The 20817-nt window shown below is 39.5% G+C and overlaps 1 protein-coding gene across 1 annotated transcript in view; it reads left to right on the plus strand.

Annotated features, from left to right (window-relative positions):
* The window catches only part of FAM219A (family with sequence similarity 219 member A), a 1804825-nt gene that overhangs the window by 1239342 nt on the left and 544666 nt on the right, over positions 1 to 20817 (plus strand). Inside the window, exon 3 of the mRNA XM_044077846.1 lies at positions 17418 to 17520. Coding sequence (XP_043933781.1) covers positions 17418 to 17520 — 103 coding nt within the window. The remainder of the gene's footprint in view (positions 1 to 17417; positions 17521 to 20817) is intronic.

Raw genomic sequence — 20817 nt, forward strand, 5'->3', positions numbered from 1 at the left:
AACTTTCCAACATTATACAAGCAATGTTTAAAATGTGTCCCTGGTTTTTGGCCTTTTGCCCCCCCCCCCCATACATTTTGGCTTTTTCCAGATTTCTTGTGCTGCAAAATTCAGAGATACAGCTGAGTGTTGAGTAGATTTTATAAGGAGCTGAGAGCTGCAGGGGAGCAAAAATTTAGTGCTGCTTATGCTGAGTCTTGCCTCCATTGTTAATAGCGTAACAGGTAGTGTACTTGCTTTTGATGCAGAAGGATGTGGGTTCTACTCCCACAGTAGGTAGATGCATTGCTGATACTGTACTGTGTTGCAAAGAAAGTGGATGTTGCACTCCTTTTTGGTGAGACACCTAGTAACTATGAACCTGTTATCAGTTTGCCATCCATTCCCTATTGCAATATTACTAGCTTATCATTTTTTTAGTGCAGCATAGGCAATTTATTCCTCAAGGGCAACAGGCGCTTTATTTATAGATGAAACAATGAAATATAAAGTTGTTTGCTAGCAGCAATCTCTTCATTAGTTACATATCTTTTTAATGTGGAATTATTTAGATGACTTTTACTTCTTCAGAGATTGTACATATTTACTGATACTGGTGGACTGTAGAAGTTTGAGTAGACTTATGATGGCAATGTTCTGAATTGGGCAGTTTTGTCATTATTGGTGCATGCATTTTGTTTTATTGTTTACTGGAAAAATGTTCAAAACAATAAATTTAAAACACCCTCTAAAACTGTACTGTATTGTACAAGGAATATAATTTAATACAATAAGGAAGGTATGAAAGAGCATGTGTGCAAGGAGCCTGTGATTTGAAAACAGCCCAAACCCAAAGTTAATCTTTATCTGCCACTGGCAAAATGTATTTTCTTTGAATGTGGGTTTCAGTGCTGTTTCAATAAATGTGAGTTTTAAGGACAGAGAAGTTTTAATGCTAAATCTGTTTTCATTGTGAAACTGCGTTGCTTTGTTTAGCAAATATATATTAGTGTTTGCGCTGTAAAATGCAAAATAAAACTTTCAAATGAAGTCCAAATCATTGCAGAAGTAAAGCATTATGCACATTAGTGTTTATGGTAAATAGGGTGAAATAGCCAAGTAATGGTTCACTGGAATGGCTGCAGGGGGGAGGCTCCATTTGACCATGATTTTGTGAGGGGGGAAGGGCAGCAAACTCAAAGACAGCCCCGGCTGAACTATACCACTCAACTGTCCAGATTTTTGCTTCTTATTTTTGGTTTGTTCCTCATAAAATTTGTGGTTTTCTGGCAAATCATTTAGGAATGAAGTCACTAAATAATGACAGACACTGAGTTTCAGACTTCATAACATTCAGAAAAATGCATGCTAAAGCAAGACCTGTTATTCTATCAACTGTCTCAGTTTATACAAGAGCAATTTTTAGTACTGTTTATATGTTCCCCCAATATATTTGGCCTTGTCTAGATTTCCTGCATTAACAGGTTGAGAGGTACATGCAAATAAATTGCTTTATAGATTTAGGCATATCCAACCTCTCACCTGTCCCTGATTTTGGCTCAAAATGTTGCTCTTACCGTAAAAATCCCTCTGCAAAATGACAATTTTGGAAAAAATGTGGAGGGTTTACAATTAATAAATAACTGTAATAATCAGTTATAGATTACTTTTATTTCAGAAATACATGTAGATTCTTTTGTCAGCTGCTCAAGTTAGCAGTGCTAATATTAAAAAAGTGTCCCTTCTTTGGCAAGTTCCCAGCTGTATTGTGTAGTTATTTTATAATTTTGCATCACATTTTTGCTCCGTTTTTCATAAAATTGTGTTTTTTTGGCAAATTAGTGACAAATCATTAAAGACTGAAGTTAGAAAATAATGACAGACATTTGAGTTTCAGATTTCATACCCTTCAGAAAATTGATGCAAGACCTACTAATCTATCATTTTTCTAAGTTTATAAGAGCAATATTTAAAGATTTTCCTTATTTTGGGGGCCTTTGTCCCACTTCTGTGTATGGCTTTGTCCAGATTTATTGCTCTGAGGTTGAGAGGTATAACAAATGTGTCAGGGCCATCACAGTCAGCCAGAGACATTTCAAATTGTGACATACTTGTTGCACCCCACTCCCCCATGTAGTGACTCTGGATGTGTCCAAGCAAGACAAGTAGCAGTTATGTAGTGTAAATGTGCAGAGTATTTCCCCATCTGAGGTAGACACAAGTACTACAGTGGCTTTTCATCTGTCCTTGATTTTGCAGAATGTTCTGATTTCTGTCATATTTTTATCCTGTTGATGTATGCTTATTATTATTCAGAAAGTGCTTGTTGCTCTCTGTGTAAGTAGCAATGCTTTAATGACCATCAGGTAAGCTTATCTGAGATTGTAAGATGCAAGTAAGCTTTAATAAGCATACTGTTAAAGAATTGCCAACACTGAAAGCCTTTCTATTTTTGCCAGGCAGAGAATACTTACATAGCTAGATAACGTATAAGCCTTGGGTATTGAAATGCATATGACAGTATTTGTAATAAAAGGACAGGATTACAGTATTTTAAGAAGCTCATTACCTTTGTTGGAGACTTACAGTCATCGTTGCAGGCTTTACCTGTAAACTAAACAGAATGCCAATCTATCTTGTGTGGTCCATAACCTATGCAGTAATCCTTCAAGCAATTTATCTTGAGCTTGTTTCTTGTTTGCTGTTCATTTTTTACTTTGATCTTTACTTTTCTGTCATTAGGTGTTAAGTTGGAATTGATTTCTTTTGTTTTCCATACTCTCTTCTAATCATACTTGTAACACACATCTCAAAATTCTGAATATCCTGGTGTAAAGGGGGTTAAAAATACTTCTCCTTGTAAGTGTATTGGTCTGGGTAGGGTGTAAACCTGCCTTAAATGCGTGCCAAATTTAATTTCCTAGTAAATAATTTTATATCAAGCACTATATCTTCTATATTTGGCTTTTTTGATGGCACAAATGTAAAACTTTTTAAAAATAACTTAAAATAGTTATGGTCAACTATAACGTCTGTGTAGTTGTAAATATTAAAGTTATTTTGTATGTAAACTACTACCTTCTTCTCATTTAGTATTGCATCATCTCCCTCATCTGGATTATAGTCAGTTTTTTTCCCATAACCATCTAATCTCTCTGTATTATCTTGTGTTAAGATTTATTCCAGTAAACCAAAATGTATCTACTTTATCCCCTCTTCCCTTGCTGTTGCACATAATAATTCCCCGTCACCTCCGCATACGGGGGGTTGCTGTACTAGGTTCCGAATTCTCTCGGACCTCCTCGATCCTTCCCCTAAAGGGCTACCCATTCCTTTAGTACCATTCTCATATCCTTGAAAATAGTTATTAACATTGTTATACTGTGTTTTATAAGTGTTTGTATCCCTGGGTCCCTTTACACTAGGATATTCATAATTTTGAGATTTGTGTTACAAGTATGATTAGGAGAGAGTATGGAAAAACAAAGGAAATCAATTCCAATTTAACACCTAATGAGAAAAAATTACTCAAGGAATTAAGTGAGAATGATAAGATCCGGGTGATAAAACCAGACAAAGGGGGAGGGGTAGTGTTAATGGATCAATGGGAGTATACCAATAAGATGCTGGATATACTTAATATGGATAACAGATATGTTATTGTATCAAGGAATGAATTAAACATCTCTTATAAAAGAATTGACCTGATACTAGAGGACAATCTGTTACAAGGACTGATTGACATACATTTGTATAATTTCTTAAAGGTAAATAAGCCAGTAATTCCAGCTATCTTTGGTATTCCCAAGATACATAAGGGAGTCGATAACCCATCCCTTAGACCTGTAGTCACTTCACAAGGATCAAAAATCCAACCGCTGGCTATATATGTGGATGCAAAATTGAAGAAATTTTATTCGAGATACCCACACATTTTGGTGGACTCATGGGATTTTTTGAATAAAATTGGTACTAGTCCCTTTAAAGATAACATTATTTTTCTTACTATAGATGTTAAGGACTTATTTTTGGTAATACCCCACATGGAAGGTTTAACATGGTTTGAAAAAATGCTTGAGGAATTTGATTTTTTAACCCCAGATGAGTTTAAATTGGTGTTAGAAAACATGGGACTGATATTGAGGTATAATTATATCTATTTTCAGTGGGACCTATATCACCAAACAAATGGGATGGCTATGGGTTCGGCTTGTGCCCCTGTATATGCTAATATTATAATGTTATACTGGGAACAATAATTTGTATTTAAATCCACATTTCATCAATATATAATGGGCTACTACCATTTTTTGGATGATATTTTTATCCTGTGGGAAGGGACTAATGAATTAATACCAGATTTTATTAACTATTTAAATCACAGTACAAGCTTTTTGAATTTACATATGAAGTTGGTGTAGACGAAACACACTACTTGGATGTGAAGTTACAGAAAGACTATGTAAACAAAGGATACCGATCTGGTATATACAGGAAGGAATGCTAGTCTAACTCATATTTATATTATGAGAGTGACCATCCACATAATCTTAAAAAGAATATTATTAAAGGACAGATGCTTAGAATAGCAAGAATGACATCAGACAAAATGGACTTCATAAACGAAATAGGTATTGTACATAAAATGTTCAGTGAGAGGGGGTATCCTGATGAACTGATTAATTCTATTAAAAGAGGTGTGGTGCAAGGATGGGGAACAACTTATTTACCCTTATTGACTAGTGGTGAGGTTATTGGAAATGAGAAGATCATGGATAATATACAACAAATTACAAAACAACTCTCTTATTTCACATTAACCTATTATACAGAAATAGAGTGGATTAAGAAATGCATTAATGATGTTTGAGGTTTGTTTAGCAGGATGCCCACTAAAGTGGAAGTGTTCTAAAGACCATTGAGGTATAGTTTTAAAAGCAATTTAAATTTAAAAAACATATTAGAGAAGAAACAGGATAAATGGAGAGGTGGGACATGTCCAAAACTTGGAACTTTTAAATGTGGGAGGTGTTCCCAATGTCCGTTTATAGCTGGAACAAAAGATTTAGATATACCCAGTTGTTGTTGTTGTTGTGTCTTTCGGCTTTTCTCGGTTAGGGTTCGCCACAGTGGAACTCCAGTCCACTAATGATTGGCAGATAGATTTTTACATGCCAAGTTGCCAGCCCTGATGCACAACCTTCAACGAAGGTACTCCCATTCACGCATGTCTCCACGCAGAAGACACTCTAGCTGAGAATCGAACCGGACAGCGTCTTACTGTGAGGCGACGACGCTACCGCAGCACCACCACTACAGCTCTATTTAGACATACCCAGTATTAGTTATAAAATCAAGGGCAAAACATATTCCAGTTGCTATACAAAGGGAGTAGTATACCTGGCGTATTGTAAGGTCTGTCGGGCATACTATGTTGGAAAAACTGAACGTAACCTTAGATTACGTATATATGAACATATACATGACATTAACAAAAAGAATGAAAATAATGCCCTATACAGGCATTTTCTGACATGTAAGGATGCAGATTACAAATTTTGGGTGTTAGAGGAGGTTGGTCATGATGAGAGAGGAGTTAACTGGGAGACTCGATTAGAGTTTAGAGAAATGATTTGGCAACTGAGACTGGATGCATGTAATAGTCCTGGCCTGAATGATCATGCCTCCATCACCTCTGCTCTAAAATTACTCTCATCTAACCCAAAAAGATGTGATAAATAAATCAGAATAACAAACACAAGACACCATAATGGTACTTGTACATAAACTACTTTGTAACCAACACTAGACCACTTTTTATATTTAATACAAATCAATTATATTCTCACCTATTTAATATTTATTATTTATATTTATATTTACATTTTAACATTCTATTTATACATTTTATATTATATATATTTTTAACTTATTTTATGTAATACAATCTCTCATGAATTTGGGTAATATTGCATCAAGCCTAGTAGGTGGAGCTATTGTATTTTTTTCCCTCAGTGAATTAGTTGATACCCCAGTCCACTTTTTATGCCTTTCCTAATTATTAACTGAAATAAACACCATACATATATATATATATATATATATATATATATATATATACATATATATATATATATATATTTCTATATATATGTATATATATATATATATATATATATATATATATATATTATATGCATATTTACATACTTTTTATTTTCTATAGCTCATATATTTTTATACTATATTATATCACACTGATAGGTTTTTCATACAGTTGTGTTCATTGATCTGCATTAATGAAGAATGTATTTTTTGGAATGGATTTTTGAATTTATTTGGTTTGTACATATGGAACTTAGAATATATTTACAACATATTTTATTTATAGGTAGGTATATATGCATTAATATTGTATTAGTATATATACATTAGCACTTATAGGATATTCTAATAGCATTCTAACAGTAGGTTATATGTTTAGACTTATATACAGACATCGAAGAGTTAATGTATTTTTGAATCAATTGGATTAATTGGTTGACCAATGAAGTTGAAATTGCTATTATAATTAGTGTTTGAACACTGTGGCAGATGATTCTGATGAAGTCTCCTGGTTGGAAATGAAAGCACTAAATCTGCCTGTTTTTTACCTTTTTGATTTAAAGTATCTTTACCTGTGTTTCTGAATAAAAAAGTTTTTCATGGAAGCCTGCTTCGTGTACCTTATTGGTGGACAATACGTTTCTTATTCTTTTGAACAGAAGATTTTGAAGGAGAGACTGCCTTCACTGATACCTGGAATGGTGTTGGTGTTTCGATACTGCTGTGTGCTTTGTGCATTTGTAAAATGCCAGATTCAATTTTTCCAATACTCAGCCCAAATTTGGGATTTACTGGTATTTGTTTTCCTGAAAAATGGAAAGTCAGGGTCCCTGCCAACTTGGTGTCAGTAAGGCTCTGAAATAAGAGCAATGGAGTATGTACACTCAACAGCCCTCTGCTGAGTGCACAGCAAGGCTGAGGACTGGGTTACAGTGCTCTTGATGGGGAGAGCAGGTTACACATCAGAGGCTGCACAGCTTCCAGCAATATGAATGCAGAGACTTCCATGGTCAGTGTGAAGGCAGACACTTCAGTGGGCATCATGGGCCATTTAAAACAAATATTACATGGGTGTATCTCATAACTAATCCTGCAAGAGAACTCAAATGTACAGAATTAGGGAATGAGCCTCACAGCACCACAAGAGTTTACTGGATGGGAAAGAGATTCAGTAGAACTGCAGTGCAATGAGGACAGGAGTAATCAGTGGATGAGATCCTTCTCACAGAAAGTCATAGGGCCATGTATATGTCCTTCATGTTTCACTGTTGCAGTTATCACACTTGGGTTATCCCTGCCAGGGTAGCCCTTGGCATACCAGAGGCTTAGTATTTCTGCGTCGGTTGCTGTCGCTTCAGGACTGATGTCAGGTCGTCAGTAGTATAAAGTAAGGCAGCCGACACCATTACATCAGCCCTTCTTGCCGCGGAGCCCGAAGCAGAAGCAGTTCGCACGAGTGCCGATCGTCCGCTGAGTTTCGTCTCCCGAAGTCTTCTAAAGCTAAGTACCCCATTGGGGATCCTTTTTTCTTGCACTACCCGATGTCAGAAAAAGGTAACAATTATCTCGCCTGTGGAAAGCAAATACCACACCGAGACTTCCATTCTTACTGCTTCACTTGTTTAGGCCCAGGCCATGATGTCCCACGCTGTCGCTTTTTTACTTTGTTCAATGCCAGAACTATACACCGTTGGGCCCTTATTGTAGCTAGATATTTTTGCTTACAGTCCTCAAATTCCGGTATGGCTTCAGTAAGCCATCCGACAGCAGATCTTCTGAAAAAAACATAAAGATAAAGACAGAGAGACAGATCGTACAGGTCCAAATCTACCGACGACGCTTCCGTTAAGCTAGTCGTCAGTTCTCCGGTCCTCAGTGAGGCACTTTTGCAGCCCCTGATGCCCATTTCTATGGATTCACAGGCCACTACTGAGACCCTTTCGGAGTCTGGTATGCCGCAAAACTCTTCTTCAACTAAGGATCCTGTGGTTGTCTCTCCCTTGGATGGGTCTGGAGCCACTGAGCAGGCATTGACTTCCAAGGAAGTACTTCACACTACCAATTCTCAAAAAAAAACTGATGACTTCTTTCGCGTCTACCGTTCTTTAGAAAAATGCCTAGTTTCTAAGGCCCAGGGTACGAACCACACCCAAGAAACTGATGATCCAATCTCAGGCACCTGCTTCCTTGCCTCAGTCTCAAATACTTAAAATGGTGGAAGACCTTATCATGCTGATTAGGGGAAGCCAAGCTACCCCTTCTAAAAGAAAAAGGGATCTGTCCCCAGTAGTTTTATTCTGAACAAGAGCCTGTTGACTCTGATGCATCTGAATATGAAGACATGCAACCCCTCTCTGCTTATGAGGACTCTGATGCAGAGGACTCCATTCCTTCAGCCTCTCCCCCAAGGACTTTTCCTTTGGGGAAACCCTTAATACCTTAAGTGAGCATTTCCAGTGGGAATATCAGGACTACCCGCAGTCTAAAATGAGACTCGGGGAATTCTTAGATCTTCCACAGCACAGACCCCTGTCCATTCCCCCAGTCCTGGATGTTGTAGAGGATGTTTTCCTGGAATCCAGTTTGACTCCTGACACCCTCCCTCCTGCACCCAGAAAACCAGACAGGTATTACAGAGTCCCTGGCTCTCACAAATTTATTTTTAAAAATCTTACTGCTGACCCTGAGGTAATTTCTCAAGGCCCTAAAGGAATTAAAGCAACCTCTGCTAAGAATCCCACCCCCCTCAGATAGGGATTCCCGAGCACTAGACAGATGGGATAAAAAAGTGTACACCTCTGCTGCTCTTGCTATCAGAGCACTAAATTGCCAGTTCAGTATGCTAAAAGTTCAGCAACATACCCTGGAACTCCTCAAACAAAAAGTGTCTTCCTTTCCTGCTTGTACAGAATCTAAAGAGTTACAAGAGTTAATGCATTCTGCAAGTCACGTAACTAAACACACCTTGCACTGTGGTTTTGATGCCCTATAAGCTTCTTGCAGGGCAGCAGTCACTGGTTCAGTCTTTAGAAGGCATGCATGGCTTAAGGAACAGTCCTTGCCAGACTATGTTAAATCTAAATTGTTGGATGCACTCTTGCACAAAGACAACTTATTTGGCACTAAGGCAGAAGAGGTCTTAAAAGATGGAAGAAAAAGCTAAATATATGCAAACATTTAACGATTTCTTACAGGTCTAGCCACCCAGGTTCAGCAGGCATGGCCACTTCAAGCACTGGTCCTTTCCTCCTCCCACCAGGTCAGTTCAGCCCAGACCCCCCCCCCCCCCAGACAGCAGCTATGGGGAATGCATAGATCTAAACAGTGGACTTCCTCAACTTCAAAAACAAAAAGTTCTAAGCCACCCCCTCATGGTAAGAACTCACAATGACTCTCCTCCCCCACTCCCTCCCTCTGCCCACCTTCACTTACCTCCTAGGAGGAAAACTCTCCTTTCACGCCAGCACCTGGGCCACCATTACCAATGACCGCTGGGTCCTCAACATCCAGGGATACAAATTTTCTTTCAACACCCTTCCAACTCCAGAAGGGTTCCCAGATCCACCTCCAAACCAGTGGGCAGAGGCGCAAAACATGTCCTTTCCCTGCTCCCTATGAGGGCAGTAGAGCATGTTCCTGCAGAACAGAAAGGTCAAGGTTTCTACTCCAGACTTTTTCTGTTACCCAGAAAAGAGGGCACCTGGCACCTCATCCTTGATTATCCATTCTAAACACCTTCCTGGTGATACCAAAATTCAAAATGCTCACCCTCCAGCAGCTGCTACCCATGATCTCCAAGGATGCTTGGCTAGCCACCCTAGACCTAAAAGAGGCCTACCTCCACATTCCTATCAGGGAATCATGCAAGAAATGTGTATGTTTCAGGGCAGGATCTCTGCACTTTCAGTTCTCTGTACTTCCCTTTGGCTTATCTACTGCTTCCATAGTTTTCACAAAATGTCTGGCCTTTTGCAGACAAAGGAATATCCAGATTTACCCATACTTAGACGACTGCCTAATTCAGGCAGACAGCCAGGAAAAGCTGCTCAAGCACCTGGCCTTTGTAAAGTCCCTACTGACCTCCCTAGGGAAAGGATTATATTCCTGGAAGCAAGCCTGGACACAGCATCCCAGATGGCATTCCTTACACCAGAGAAGCAAACTTATCTGACAGCCTACTTCTCTCAACTAGCCAACAGACCCCAGTTATCTGCAATGAAAATCCTGCAAGCTTTGGGGTTCATGGCATCTTGTATTCTACTCATTCCACAGGCTGCATCTGAGGAAACTTCAATGGTACCTAAAACGCCTTTGGTGTCAACACTCTCAAGACCTGGAAACTCTTATACCGTGATACCTTGCCTCAGAAAAAAAATTCTTTGGTGGGAAGCAGAATGCTCCCACAATAAGAGACTACCTTTTTCACCACCCACTGCCACCCAGACCCTCACCACAGATGCATCAGACTGTACCTGGGGTGCACACCTGGACGGCAGGTGCATACAGGGCCAATGGAGCCTGCAGCAAATCCATCTGCACATCAACCAAAAAGAGATGATAGCTGTCCAGCACACCTTGACAGCTTTCATGCCCCTTCCCTCCCCAGGGGCTCTCCTGATCAAAACAGACAACACCACTGTGATGTGATATATCAACAAGCAGGGAGGGACTCACTCCTAGCATCTATGCAAGCTGGCCATGACCCTTTGGCACACAGCCTCTGCCATGCAACTCCACCTGTTACCACAATTCCTGCCAGGTTCTCTAAACTCTCTGGCAGACCACTTAAGGAGAAATCTTCTGGACCCACACAAGTGGCAGCTAGACAAAAGAACCTTCACCCTAATAACTCAGAAATGGGGCACCACAAAGGTCGACCTCTTTGCCTCCCACACCAACCATCAGCTCAGCATGTTCTGCACCAGGGAGCATCACTGCATGGCTTGAAAAGTGGGTGCCCTGTCCTTCCTCTGGGTTAGTCTATCAGCCTATGCCTTTCCTCCACTACCCCTCATCCCCAGGGTACTGCTCAAAATAAGGGAGGAAAAACAAAGGACAATTCTTATTGCTCCAGACTGGCCTCGCCAGGACTGGTACCCACTGCTGTGCAGCCTGTCCCTACTGCCACCATGGCATCTCACTCAGACCCCAACCCTCCTGACCCAGAGGGAAGGAGAATTCATGTATCCCCAATTGTAGACCCTCAGTTTGGCAGCTTGGCTTATTCCCTAACCACCGATCAATCTGCCAACCTCAGTAAACAGGTTCTAGATGTTATACATGAGGCCAGATGCCCTAGCACTAGAAAGTCTTATGCTGACAAATGGAAAAGGTTCTGCACCTGGATTCAGGCTAAGGGAGCCGATATGGCACAGCCTTCCCTCCCTCTCATTTTGAATTACTTAGCTGACCTGCTACACAGTGGTTTCTTTTTTTCCTCTATTAAAATTCATGCCTCTGCTATCTCTGCTCATTTCCACACTGAGCAGCCTTTTTGTCTCACACCCTCTGATCAAGCAATTCCTAAGAGGAGCTAGCAACTTGAAGCCACCCAGAAGAGCACCAACCCCAAATTGGGACCTTAACTTTGTGTTGGAAAAGCTCACCCTGCCCCCCTTCGAACCAGCATCTTCAGCAGAGCTAAAATTTCTCTCCTGGAAGACAGCTTTCCTTCTGGCCATCACTTCAGCCAGAAGGGTCTCCGAGCTACAAGCATTCATGGCTGTAGGGCCCTTCATCATCTTCCATGCTGACAGGGTTTCCCTCAGGACTAACCCATCCTTCATGCCCAAAGTGGTGTCCAGAGTGGCACTCAACCAATCCATTCATTTGCCCACCTTTTTCCCTAACCCGCTGAACAAGAGAAAAGGATCCTGCCCTCTCTAGATATGCACTGACAACTCAAGATTCTATCTAGACAGGACTAAATCCTTCAGAAAGTCTGATCAATTGCTGGTTAGCTTTGCTGCAGGGTCAGAGGGCATAGCCATCTCCAAACAAACAATTGCCAAATGGATAGCACACTGCATCCATTTCTGCTACAAGCAGCATGGAAAGCCTCCCCCTAAGTGGGTCTGGTCTCACTCCACCAGAGCAGCTTCCACCTCTGCAGCTTTCCTCAGAGAAGTCCTCACCAGGGACATCTTGGGGGCTGCCACCTAGACATCTGTTCACACTTTCACCAAACATTACCACCTGCCTATCTTCACAAAATCCAGGGCAGGGTTTGCCTCTGCAGTCTTGCAGTGCATCCTAGCCAGCCCTTGGTCTACTTGACTGCCTCCACCCTTTTCCTCAGCTTTGGGAATCAACCCAAATGTGATGACTGCAACAGTGAAACACGAAGAACATAGTACAGTTGTGTACACTTAGCATAAATGTAGATGTTCGAGTGTATTCACTGTTGCAGTCCTGGTTTCCCTCCCTCCCTCCATCCCCCCTCTTCTTTCTTCTCTCTCCTTACAAGGAACATTTTGGTGTTTACTTTCTACTGGTGGGGTTCTTCCATCAGAACCTGGCTCCCACTTGGGGCTCCTGACAGGGAAAGAAAAACTGATGCAATGGCATCAGCTGCCTTACTTTATACTACTGACGACCTGACGTCAGTCTTGAAGTGACAGCAACCAATGCAGAAATACTAAGCCTCTGGTATTTGGGCTGGCCAAGGGCTACCCTGGCAGGGATGACCCAAATGTGATGACTGCAACAGTGAATACACTCAAAACTCTACATTTATAGTATGTGTACACAACTGTACTGTAGTACCCTAAATAGCATGAAAGGTGGTGTGGGGCATACATCAGTTATCAGTACATTACATAGGTAATCTCAGCATTACTCATAGGCTACTAATCAAAGAATGTAGCAGGATAGGTCTCACAGGTCTAGAAAGAGTGGCTGCTATTCACTTGGCAAAGAAACTAACCAAGCCATGCATGTGCAGAATAGTGTGCATGCGTGTGTGTCTGTGTGTGTGCGTGCGCTCATGTGTGTGTGAAATATCTCCAAGGAATGATCATGCAGATCCTTCTCGTACAGAATAGTGCAGTTGGGAGCATGCAAGGCATGCTGATAATGATGAGGGAAGTAGACATCACAGTGCTCTTCATATCAAAATGTTTGTACCGTGCACTGGAATTATAGATTACATGTCTGCAAGTGTTCTAAAAATAAATGTGTTGTTGTCTACAGGTTACATTTTTATACAGGACACCGTACATGCAACTTTGAATATCAAATTGCAGAAAGGTCATGCAATTTTTTATCCCAACAAGACAGCGCTTTCCAAGAATGGAGGGTGTATTTACATTTAGCATGCAACAGAAGGTATGATCCAGTAACAGTCTTGTGAAGTGATATGTAAACAAGTGTGACATGACATTGCTGAATAAATGTAACTAGAACTGCACACTGAGGCTGGCAAGTATCTTCAGATCACTCAAGGTCAGGAGAGGATAAACTGTACAAGCCATACCTACAGTGTACATATTTAATATACATATGTAATGTAGGGTCACAGAGCCTACAATATTGCTAAAATGTCACATTATGGGTAGTTTGTGTGTAAACCTACACGTTAGTGAATGACTGCTCAACCAGAAGACAGATGGTCATTTTCCAGTACAAATAATTTGTACTACATAATGTCATTGTTATCTTCCGTAGGCAGTATTCAGTATTGTGTGCCTAGACACATGCAGTGCGTACTGACCTGGCAGGCTGTGGACCACTGATCATTTAGGATGTGACAACTGTGGTATTTCATGGCCACAATTTTTTTTCACATTCCAAATTGGGAATATGTAGATCCGAATATACCAAACTGCTAAGATATTCTCACAATTGAGACAACGATATATAATGTAGAAAAGGCATAAGATTTAAACCAATAGTAACCACCAGTACCCACTGACATTGTAGATTGCTTGATGCACTAAATGGTGTGGGAGTATGGCCAGAGTATATTCCACAATGCCAGTAACCAAGAGAGGGAGAATCTGGGAATAATAGGGCAAGGTTAAATGGGATGTATGAAGAAACTGAGAGACTAGACACAAAGTAAGGTGATGAAACATTGTGCCTAGTTATGGAATGTGCAGATAGCTGTTCTTTTGTGATGGGCTAGACTGCATATTTAAATAGAGAGATGCTAATGTAATGGAATAAGAGAGACAAGCACCAGAGATATGGGTACTAGATGCCACATAAGTTAGGTAGGGTGTACTCAATAAAGACAGACAAGGGTTGCAAAGTGCACACATGAAGAGGTCATCACATTTGTGGACTTGTGTAGAGTGATGGTACACAAGCAGTGTTTAGAGGATGAGAATACACACATTGCAGGTGCATACATAAGAGAGTAAGGACCCAGATCATGGAGGACGGAACAGGATATTGACAACTGACCTCCAGTAGCAAAGGTTATCTTTATCCACTTGTGCTGCTGTTTGTCCCAGTGGGTCCCTGCAAGGCATTCATCAGTACCTTCACTAGCACAGCTTCAACTGTCTGAGCCAGGCCCTTGTTATCAGGGGGCTTCAGAGCTTTCTCCATCTCCCACTGGAGCTGTTGAACTGGACTTTTCAGGACTTGATGCCTCAGACGAGGACTTCACTACATATTCTGTCTTGTTTAGTGGAGCTGATCTAAGCAGTGATACATCTGCAGCCAGGGAACATAGTAAGCATAAGAGATCATTAGACCATATCCTGTATTACCACCACTGAAGGTAACTGAATATGCAGATAAGTCATATAGGTGCCAGTGGTGAAACGTACCTTGTACATGTGCCAGCCTTTTCTTCAGGTTTTGGTATGTTGTAGTTAATCACCTGCAAGTGAATATTATATATGATTGTGTCATTAAGCAGTTGCATAGTTACTTTATTAAGAGCACTCCTGCAGAACATTGTCTTCATTAAAATGGTAATACCGTTACAACAGATATGTGTTTGATGAGCACTTTAAGTAAAGTAACTAGTAGCCCATACCTATGCTATATATAGCAGTGATCTGTGTAGGTCCCCTCTTGTGATTCCTCCTTTGCTATATGCTATATTTATTGTCTTCAGCAAAGTTATGTAATTTGCTGACTTGCTATATATGTACTCACGTTATTAAATATATTATAGGAAGATGTTCATATCTAACTATATGTTAAGAAGTAAGAATCTGCAGATTTGTTTATTGAAAATTATCTGATATGCCAAAAATGTCAGTAGTGAATGGAGATGTTAATGGACAGTATGTCTGATATTTATAGAAAAGTTTGCATTTGATTATAGAAGTGAGTCCAGCTATTATATTCCTGGTATTACTAGGTTGTGTTGGGGTAAATGAACATTAAGGTTTTGTTGATTTTGTTTTCTAAGCACAGATATCCTCAGTACATCAGAAGCAAAAACTGACTTGTATTTCTATATAACATTTTTGCCCATCTTATTCAGAAACACAATTTTTTTCCTTTACTCCTCACCCCTTCATTAATTACATTCATGCTGGCTGCCAGGAAAACGATCTTTTTATACAATAACACAAGTGTTACAGTTCAAATTCAGTAGTGGTACTTTATGTTGAATTCCATTTTCTTCCTTGTAGATAAGACAGTGTAATCTGTCTTGTATGTGTAAAAATCTAACCTTGCTGTACTGTTTCTTACATGAATAGTAAAGTCAGATAACTGTAGATCACGTAGTTATGAGACCGTGAATTTGTGAAATCAAGCCATTTGTGTTGTATTTGATTTACAGCAGTATTTAATCATAAATGTGATCATTTGTTTACCTGAAAGCACTTGTGGTTTAAATCATTACATGAAACACATAGTTATATTCCTCAATATCATTCTGACATTATTATGTAGCATGCAAGAATGCATTCATTCTCTTTTAGTGGTGATAGCATATGGCTGTCTACTTGCAGATTTGTACATTTTCCCCTGGAGCATTGTATGCTCTACACAGGCTGTCCAGTTTTAGATTACCAACATAGACCGAGATGCTTGCAATCACAGGAAAATCGTGACACAAGCAAGTTGCCAATTGCTGCTAGCCAGTTTTTCCACAACAGGTTTATATCAGAAGGAAAATAAGGTTACATGCGGTCCTACAAATCGCACACATGCATAGTCATATACATTATCCAGTGAAATAGACTTTTATGGAAAGCTGTCTTCTGAGGGACATTACTAATTAAAAGGTTAGTCACTTCTGGCCTTATCTTCCTGATTCTCTGGCATCACCTTATTAGCTGATTACGGTAGCTTCCACTCAGTATTACTAGGCAGATCTCCGTGGCTGCAAATGTATGCCTTACCTGCTCTGTAAGTGAGGAAGCCCCAGTGGCCTAATGAATAAGGCATTGGTCTCTTAAGCCAGGGATTGTGGGTTCGAGTCCCAGCTGAGATGATATAATCTTGATACAAGTAAAGCTTTTAGAGAGATGGGTGGCCTAGTGGGCTAATACACTATGTTGTAGAAACTGGACAGAAAATGTTATGCAGTAATGTGGATGATACCCCATTTGTATGAGAGTGTTCTCCAGATGGAATACATAAGAGAGACAGTGCCCAAAACATATGTGTTTACTTCTATATTAAGATAACCCGGCTAAGTATAGCGCAAAATAAATCAGATTACACAACAGGAAACTGAAGTTATGAAACTGTCCCTATTTGTATATGTAAATCTTTTCTAGATATAAGAAATAATATTGTTTTCCAATCATCATTTATGTTTTGCAAGTAAAAATGTAATGTTTATATACTCATGGTAAAATGTATGTTTTTATTTTTGGCTTGTTTGCAGGCATCTGCCTTGGAGCTGTTATTTCATATAGAGAATAGAAAGTTACATAAAACCTGAATATGTTGCATTCATATGCAGTATGGTATTGCACATGTCTGCAACACAGTTTTCCAGTGTAGCATGCTCACTGGAACAACAAAAAAGCTTAGAGGATGTGGATGTGTGTGTGTGTGTGTGTGTGTGTGTGTGTGTGTGTGTGTGTGTGTGTGTGTGTGTGTGTGTGTAGAGTTTCATGGGAAATCTGTTCATGGGAATTATATAATATTACCTCTTTCCCTTTAAACTTGAACTGCTTTGCATTGTGCATTACACTTACTATAAAACTGCATTCCCAATGCAGAGTAAAAAGATTGAAGTCTGTTCTCTTTTTGACAGATTACTAGCAATACAGATAGTAGTAAATGCAAAAACTGTTACTCATGTTGAAAAAGTCTTATTTAGCAATTGATGCTAGATAGCTGTGCTCACCGAATTTGTTCTCTGTGGAATAAATACATCATTGTGTGTTTCATTCTCTTTATTTTTGCAGAGAAGCAGCGAGAACTGGCTAGAAAAGGATCTCTAAAGAATGGAAATGTGGGCAGTCCTGTCAATCAGCAACCCAAGAAGAACAATGTCATGGCTAGAACACGGTATGAAGTGTAAACTCTGACTTACTCATCCTGCTGCATATTGTATTTGCAGAAGTGCATGACTTCAACACATCCCTTGTGTCTGCTCTTATCTTTTTGGTGTCAGAATTTATAGCTTTATTCTGGCTTGACTGTATTTTAATCAGCAGATAGCTTTATGTTAGCATGTAGCTAAGCTGTATTGAAGCAAATACGTATCTCTGAGTATTCGGTTGCCATTCTTCCATTTATAGAAAAGTGGTGTGCTGATGTAACATGGCCTATGCTTTGTAGAGCAAAACAAAGTTAATAATTTGAAAATACTGTGCATTGTTGTGGAGGGGGTAGTAGTAAAAGGGCATAGAAACTCTGTACCTAGACTGATTCAGTGTTCATCTGCTCAGTTGGTTATCTTCCAGTTTGTTCCCTGTACACCTTCAGGTCACAGGGTTCAGACTTGGTTCACTAGTGAAGTACTACAGTGTTGGACTCATTTCAAAGGTGTTTGATCTGTGTAAACAAGGCATCATAAATGATCAAAAAATCACTTCAGAAGACATTTAAAAATGGTGCATTGTTTCTGTTAAATATCCACTGAATTTGTGTTGATATGGATTGTACAGGATTTATATGTGTGTGTATATTCTGCCTTGGAGCTCCATTGTATATAAATATGTAATAAAGACAATAATTGCAGCTCTGATTCTGTTTTTAATAATGTTATATAACAATGTATACAAATATACAACTGTAAACAACCCTGGTCTTGTGTACAACAGTCATCAAAATTCCTGAAAGTAGCAAAACTAAGCTAAAGCAGTGCAAAGCCTATCGTGGTGCAGCAAGTGACAAAAGCCTTGTACTAATCAAAACAGCTTTGTGAGTAAAAGTCAGACCAGAGGGGGCCTAACAGTCATTGAACATAATAAAAAGAGTTTCACAACTGGCCAAAGGACTAAGGATATGCACTTGGACAAAAAATTTTATTAAGTAAATTGATTTTTTGTTGTGACACCCATTCACTGGCCCAGTAATCAAGGAGCCTCAGTCTTAACCACTGGCAATAGTGAGGGACTTGCACAGTGGGAGGATGACAAGTACACACACACACACACAGTAAAGTACAGTTTCCCTTAAGACCACACAAAGATCGCAGTCAGTCTGTGGCTGGTCTCTCCCTCTTTCTTCAGATCCCCAGTAAGACTCCCCACTGGCACAGCTACAGAGTTCATCGTTAGCCAGGGTTCCAAGCCAATAACTTCCAACTCTGTCTCTGTCCAACCAGTGCTTCGTGCCCTGCCCATGTAGCTGACACACACACACATACACACACACACACACACACACACACACACACACACACACACACACACACACACACACATTGAAATTTGATTTAGACACAAACACACACATTGAAATTTGATTTAGACACAAACACACACCTGGGAAAGGCTGGCACAGGTTTACTAGCTATGCCCCCTTCTGACCAGACCATAAGGCAGTTATAACTGCCACCAGAGCTTCTTATCAGCTACTGTAAGGCCCTTTCCAAAGGGTGGCCAATCCTTCTGTGTGATGTTACTATAAATCCAAATGGTAAGTGTGACCTAGACTTGCACAGCTGTTTGAGTGGCCTGTACAGTGTCACCAAATACATATACAAGTACTCTAAGAGCTTAAGTATGTCTCAGAAATAGCAGCCAGAAAGATAGGTTTAAATGCATTTAATAATAAATAATAAATAACAAGGCAATATTCAATCAACACAGTAACTACAGAGTTCAAAATCACAGGAAATATTTTAAAACAACTTTGCAGGACAGTCTCAAATAAATACAGAAAACATCTAAAGTAATCTTTACTATATTCCTATCTATATCTAAAAGAGGTACTATGCCCTAAGTCTTACTTACAAGCAAGTGCAAATATGATGATGATGATGATGATGGGTGTTTCCAGGTCAAAGACAAAATGCAAAATGCCAAGTCTCTTTCTGAGAGAGTTCTTAAATTAATATCAAACATTACTGCTGGGTCAGCTTGGATGACATCACTCTTTGTCACCTGCCTTCATTTTCCAGGCTAACAGAAAGTAACATCTGTGTGTTAAAATACACATCACTCAGATGTGCTCAGAACTGGAAGTTGTAAAGCAATTAAACACTGTTACATTTTAAACATAATAATTACTTCTGTCCAAGAGAATAGAAAAACTTCTAGCTCTAGACATTGTGTCTGCTTCACTGAAATTGAGAGATAACACAATTGTAAAACAATTTCAAATTATTTTCTTGAAGTTTTGCATGGTAACTCTGTATGTTCCAGCTTCTACTATTAAAGCATACATTTTCACAGGTATATAGTTCATATATATTTCTGTTCTTTTCCAGTAGGGTATGCAGTGGTCACATCCTTGAAGCTCAGTACTGTACAAACCCTGTTCAACACACACTTTTGCACCACTAGCTTAATATGCACATAACATATAGTTCTCTTACATTTGTAAGACAAGCATATGAATCATATTAATATTCACAAATGACCTAGAATTATTTACAAAATTCCAGATAGCTAGGCTGGCTGTGTCACAGTTGTTGTTGTTCAAGAATATGTTTCCCATAGAGAAAAAAAAACAACAAATTGGCAGAAATAGCAGATAGTGACAATATGTGTGTAATCAAATGTGGGGTTGATATTGTGGTTACTTCATTTAGGTTCATAGGTGTGTACTAGGCTAATAGCCCTGGAGCTTTTGCAAGCCTAGCCCATAGAAGTGCCCTGGCATCGTGCCACCCAACGTTAGTTCCCAGTGCCTCTATCAAGTAGAGCCATTGGAGTGATCCCGGGGTGAACTTTCTATTTCCCATCCACTCATCAAGATTGAGAAATTTCTTACAAATGTGGAAGAGAAAAAGAAAATCAAAGACTATTAAAAGAAAGATGAATTCCAAAATGTTTTAAGAACTTTGCCCAAAAAAATATCAGCCTTACAACAGAAGACTGATAAAAACAATGATTTAAGCAAAAGCAGTAAAGCATCAGCAGTGGAAAGGTGTTAGCCACAAAAACAACATCAGCAGCAGGGACCCTATAAGCATGGCAGGTATATTGTCAGCATTTCCCAGAGATAACTCCACTCATTATCCTCTGCACTCTACCTTTCATTCTTCAAAAACAAGGACAATTAGGAGTTGGCATAATGGTTGAGGTGTTTACCTTACAAACATGAGGTACAGAGATTGATTCTCATTAAGGGAAATTGTCTAGGCTTAAAATGGCAGCTTACCTATTAACCTGTGTATAATATGCCTGCTTT

The sequence above is a fragment of the Protopterus annectens genome, chromosome 1.part1 (assembly GCF_019279795.1).
Source record: "Protopterus annectens isolate FY-2018-M chromosome 1.part1, PAN1.0, whole genome shotgun sequence".
NCBI lineage: Eukaryota > Metazoa > Chordata > Ceratodontiformes > Protopteridae > Protopterus > Protopterus annectens.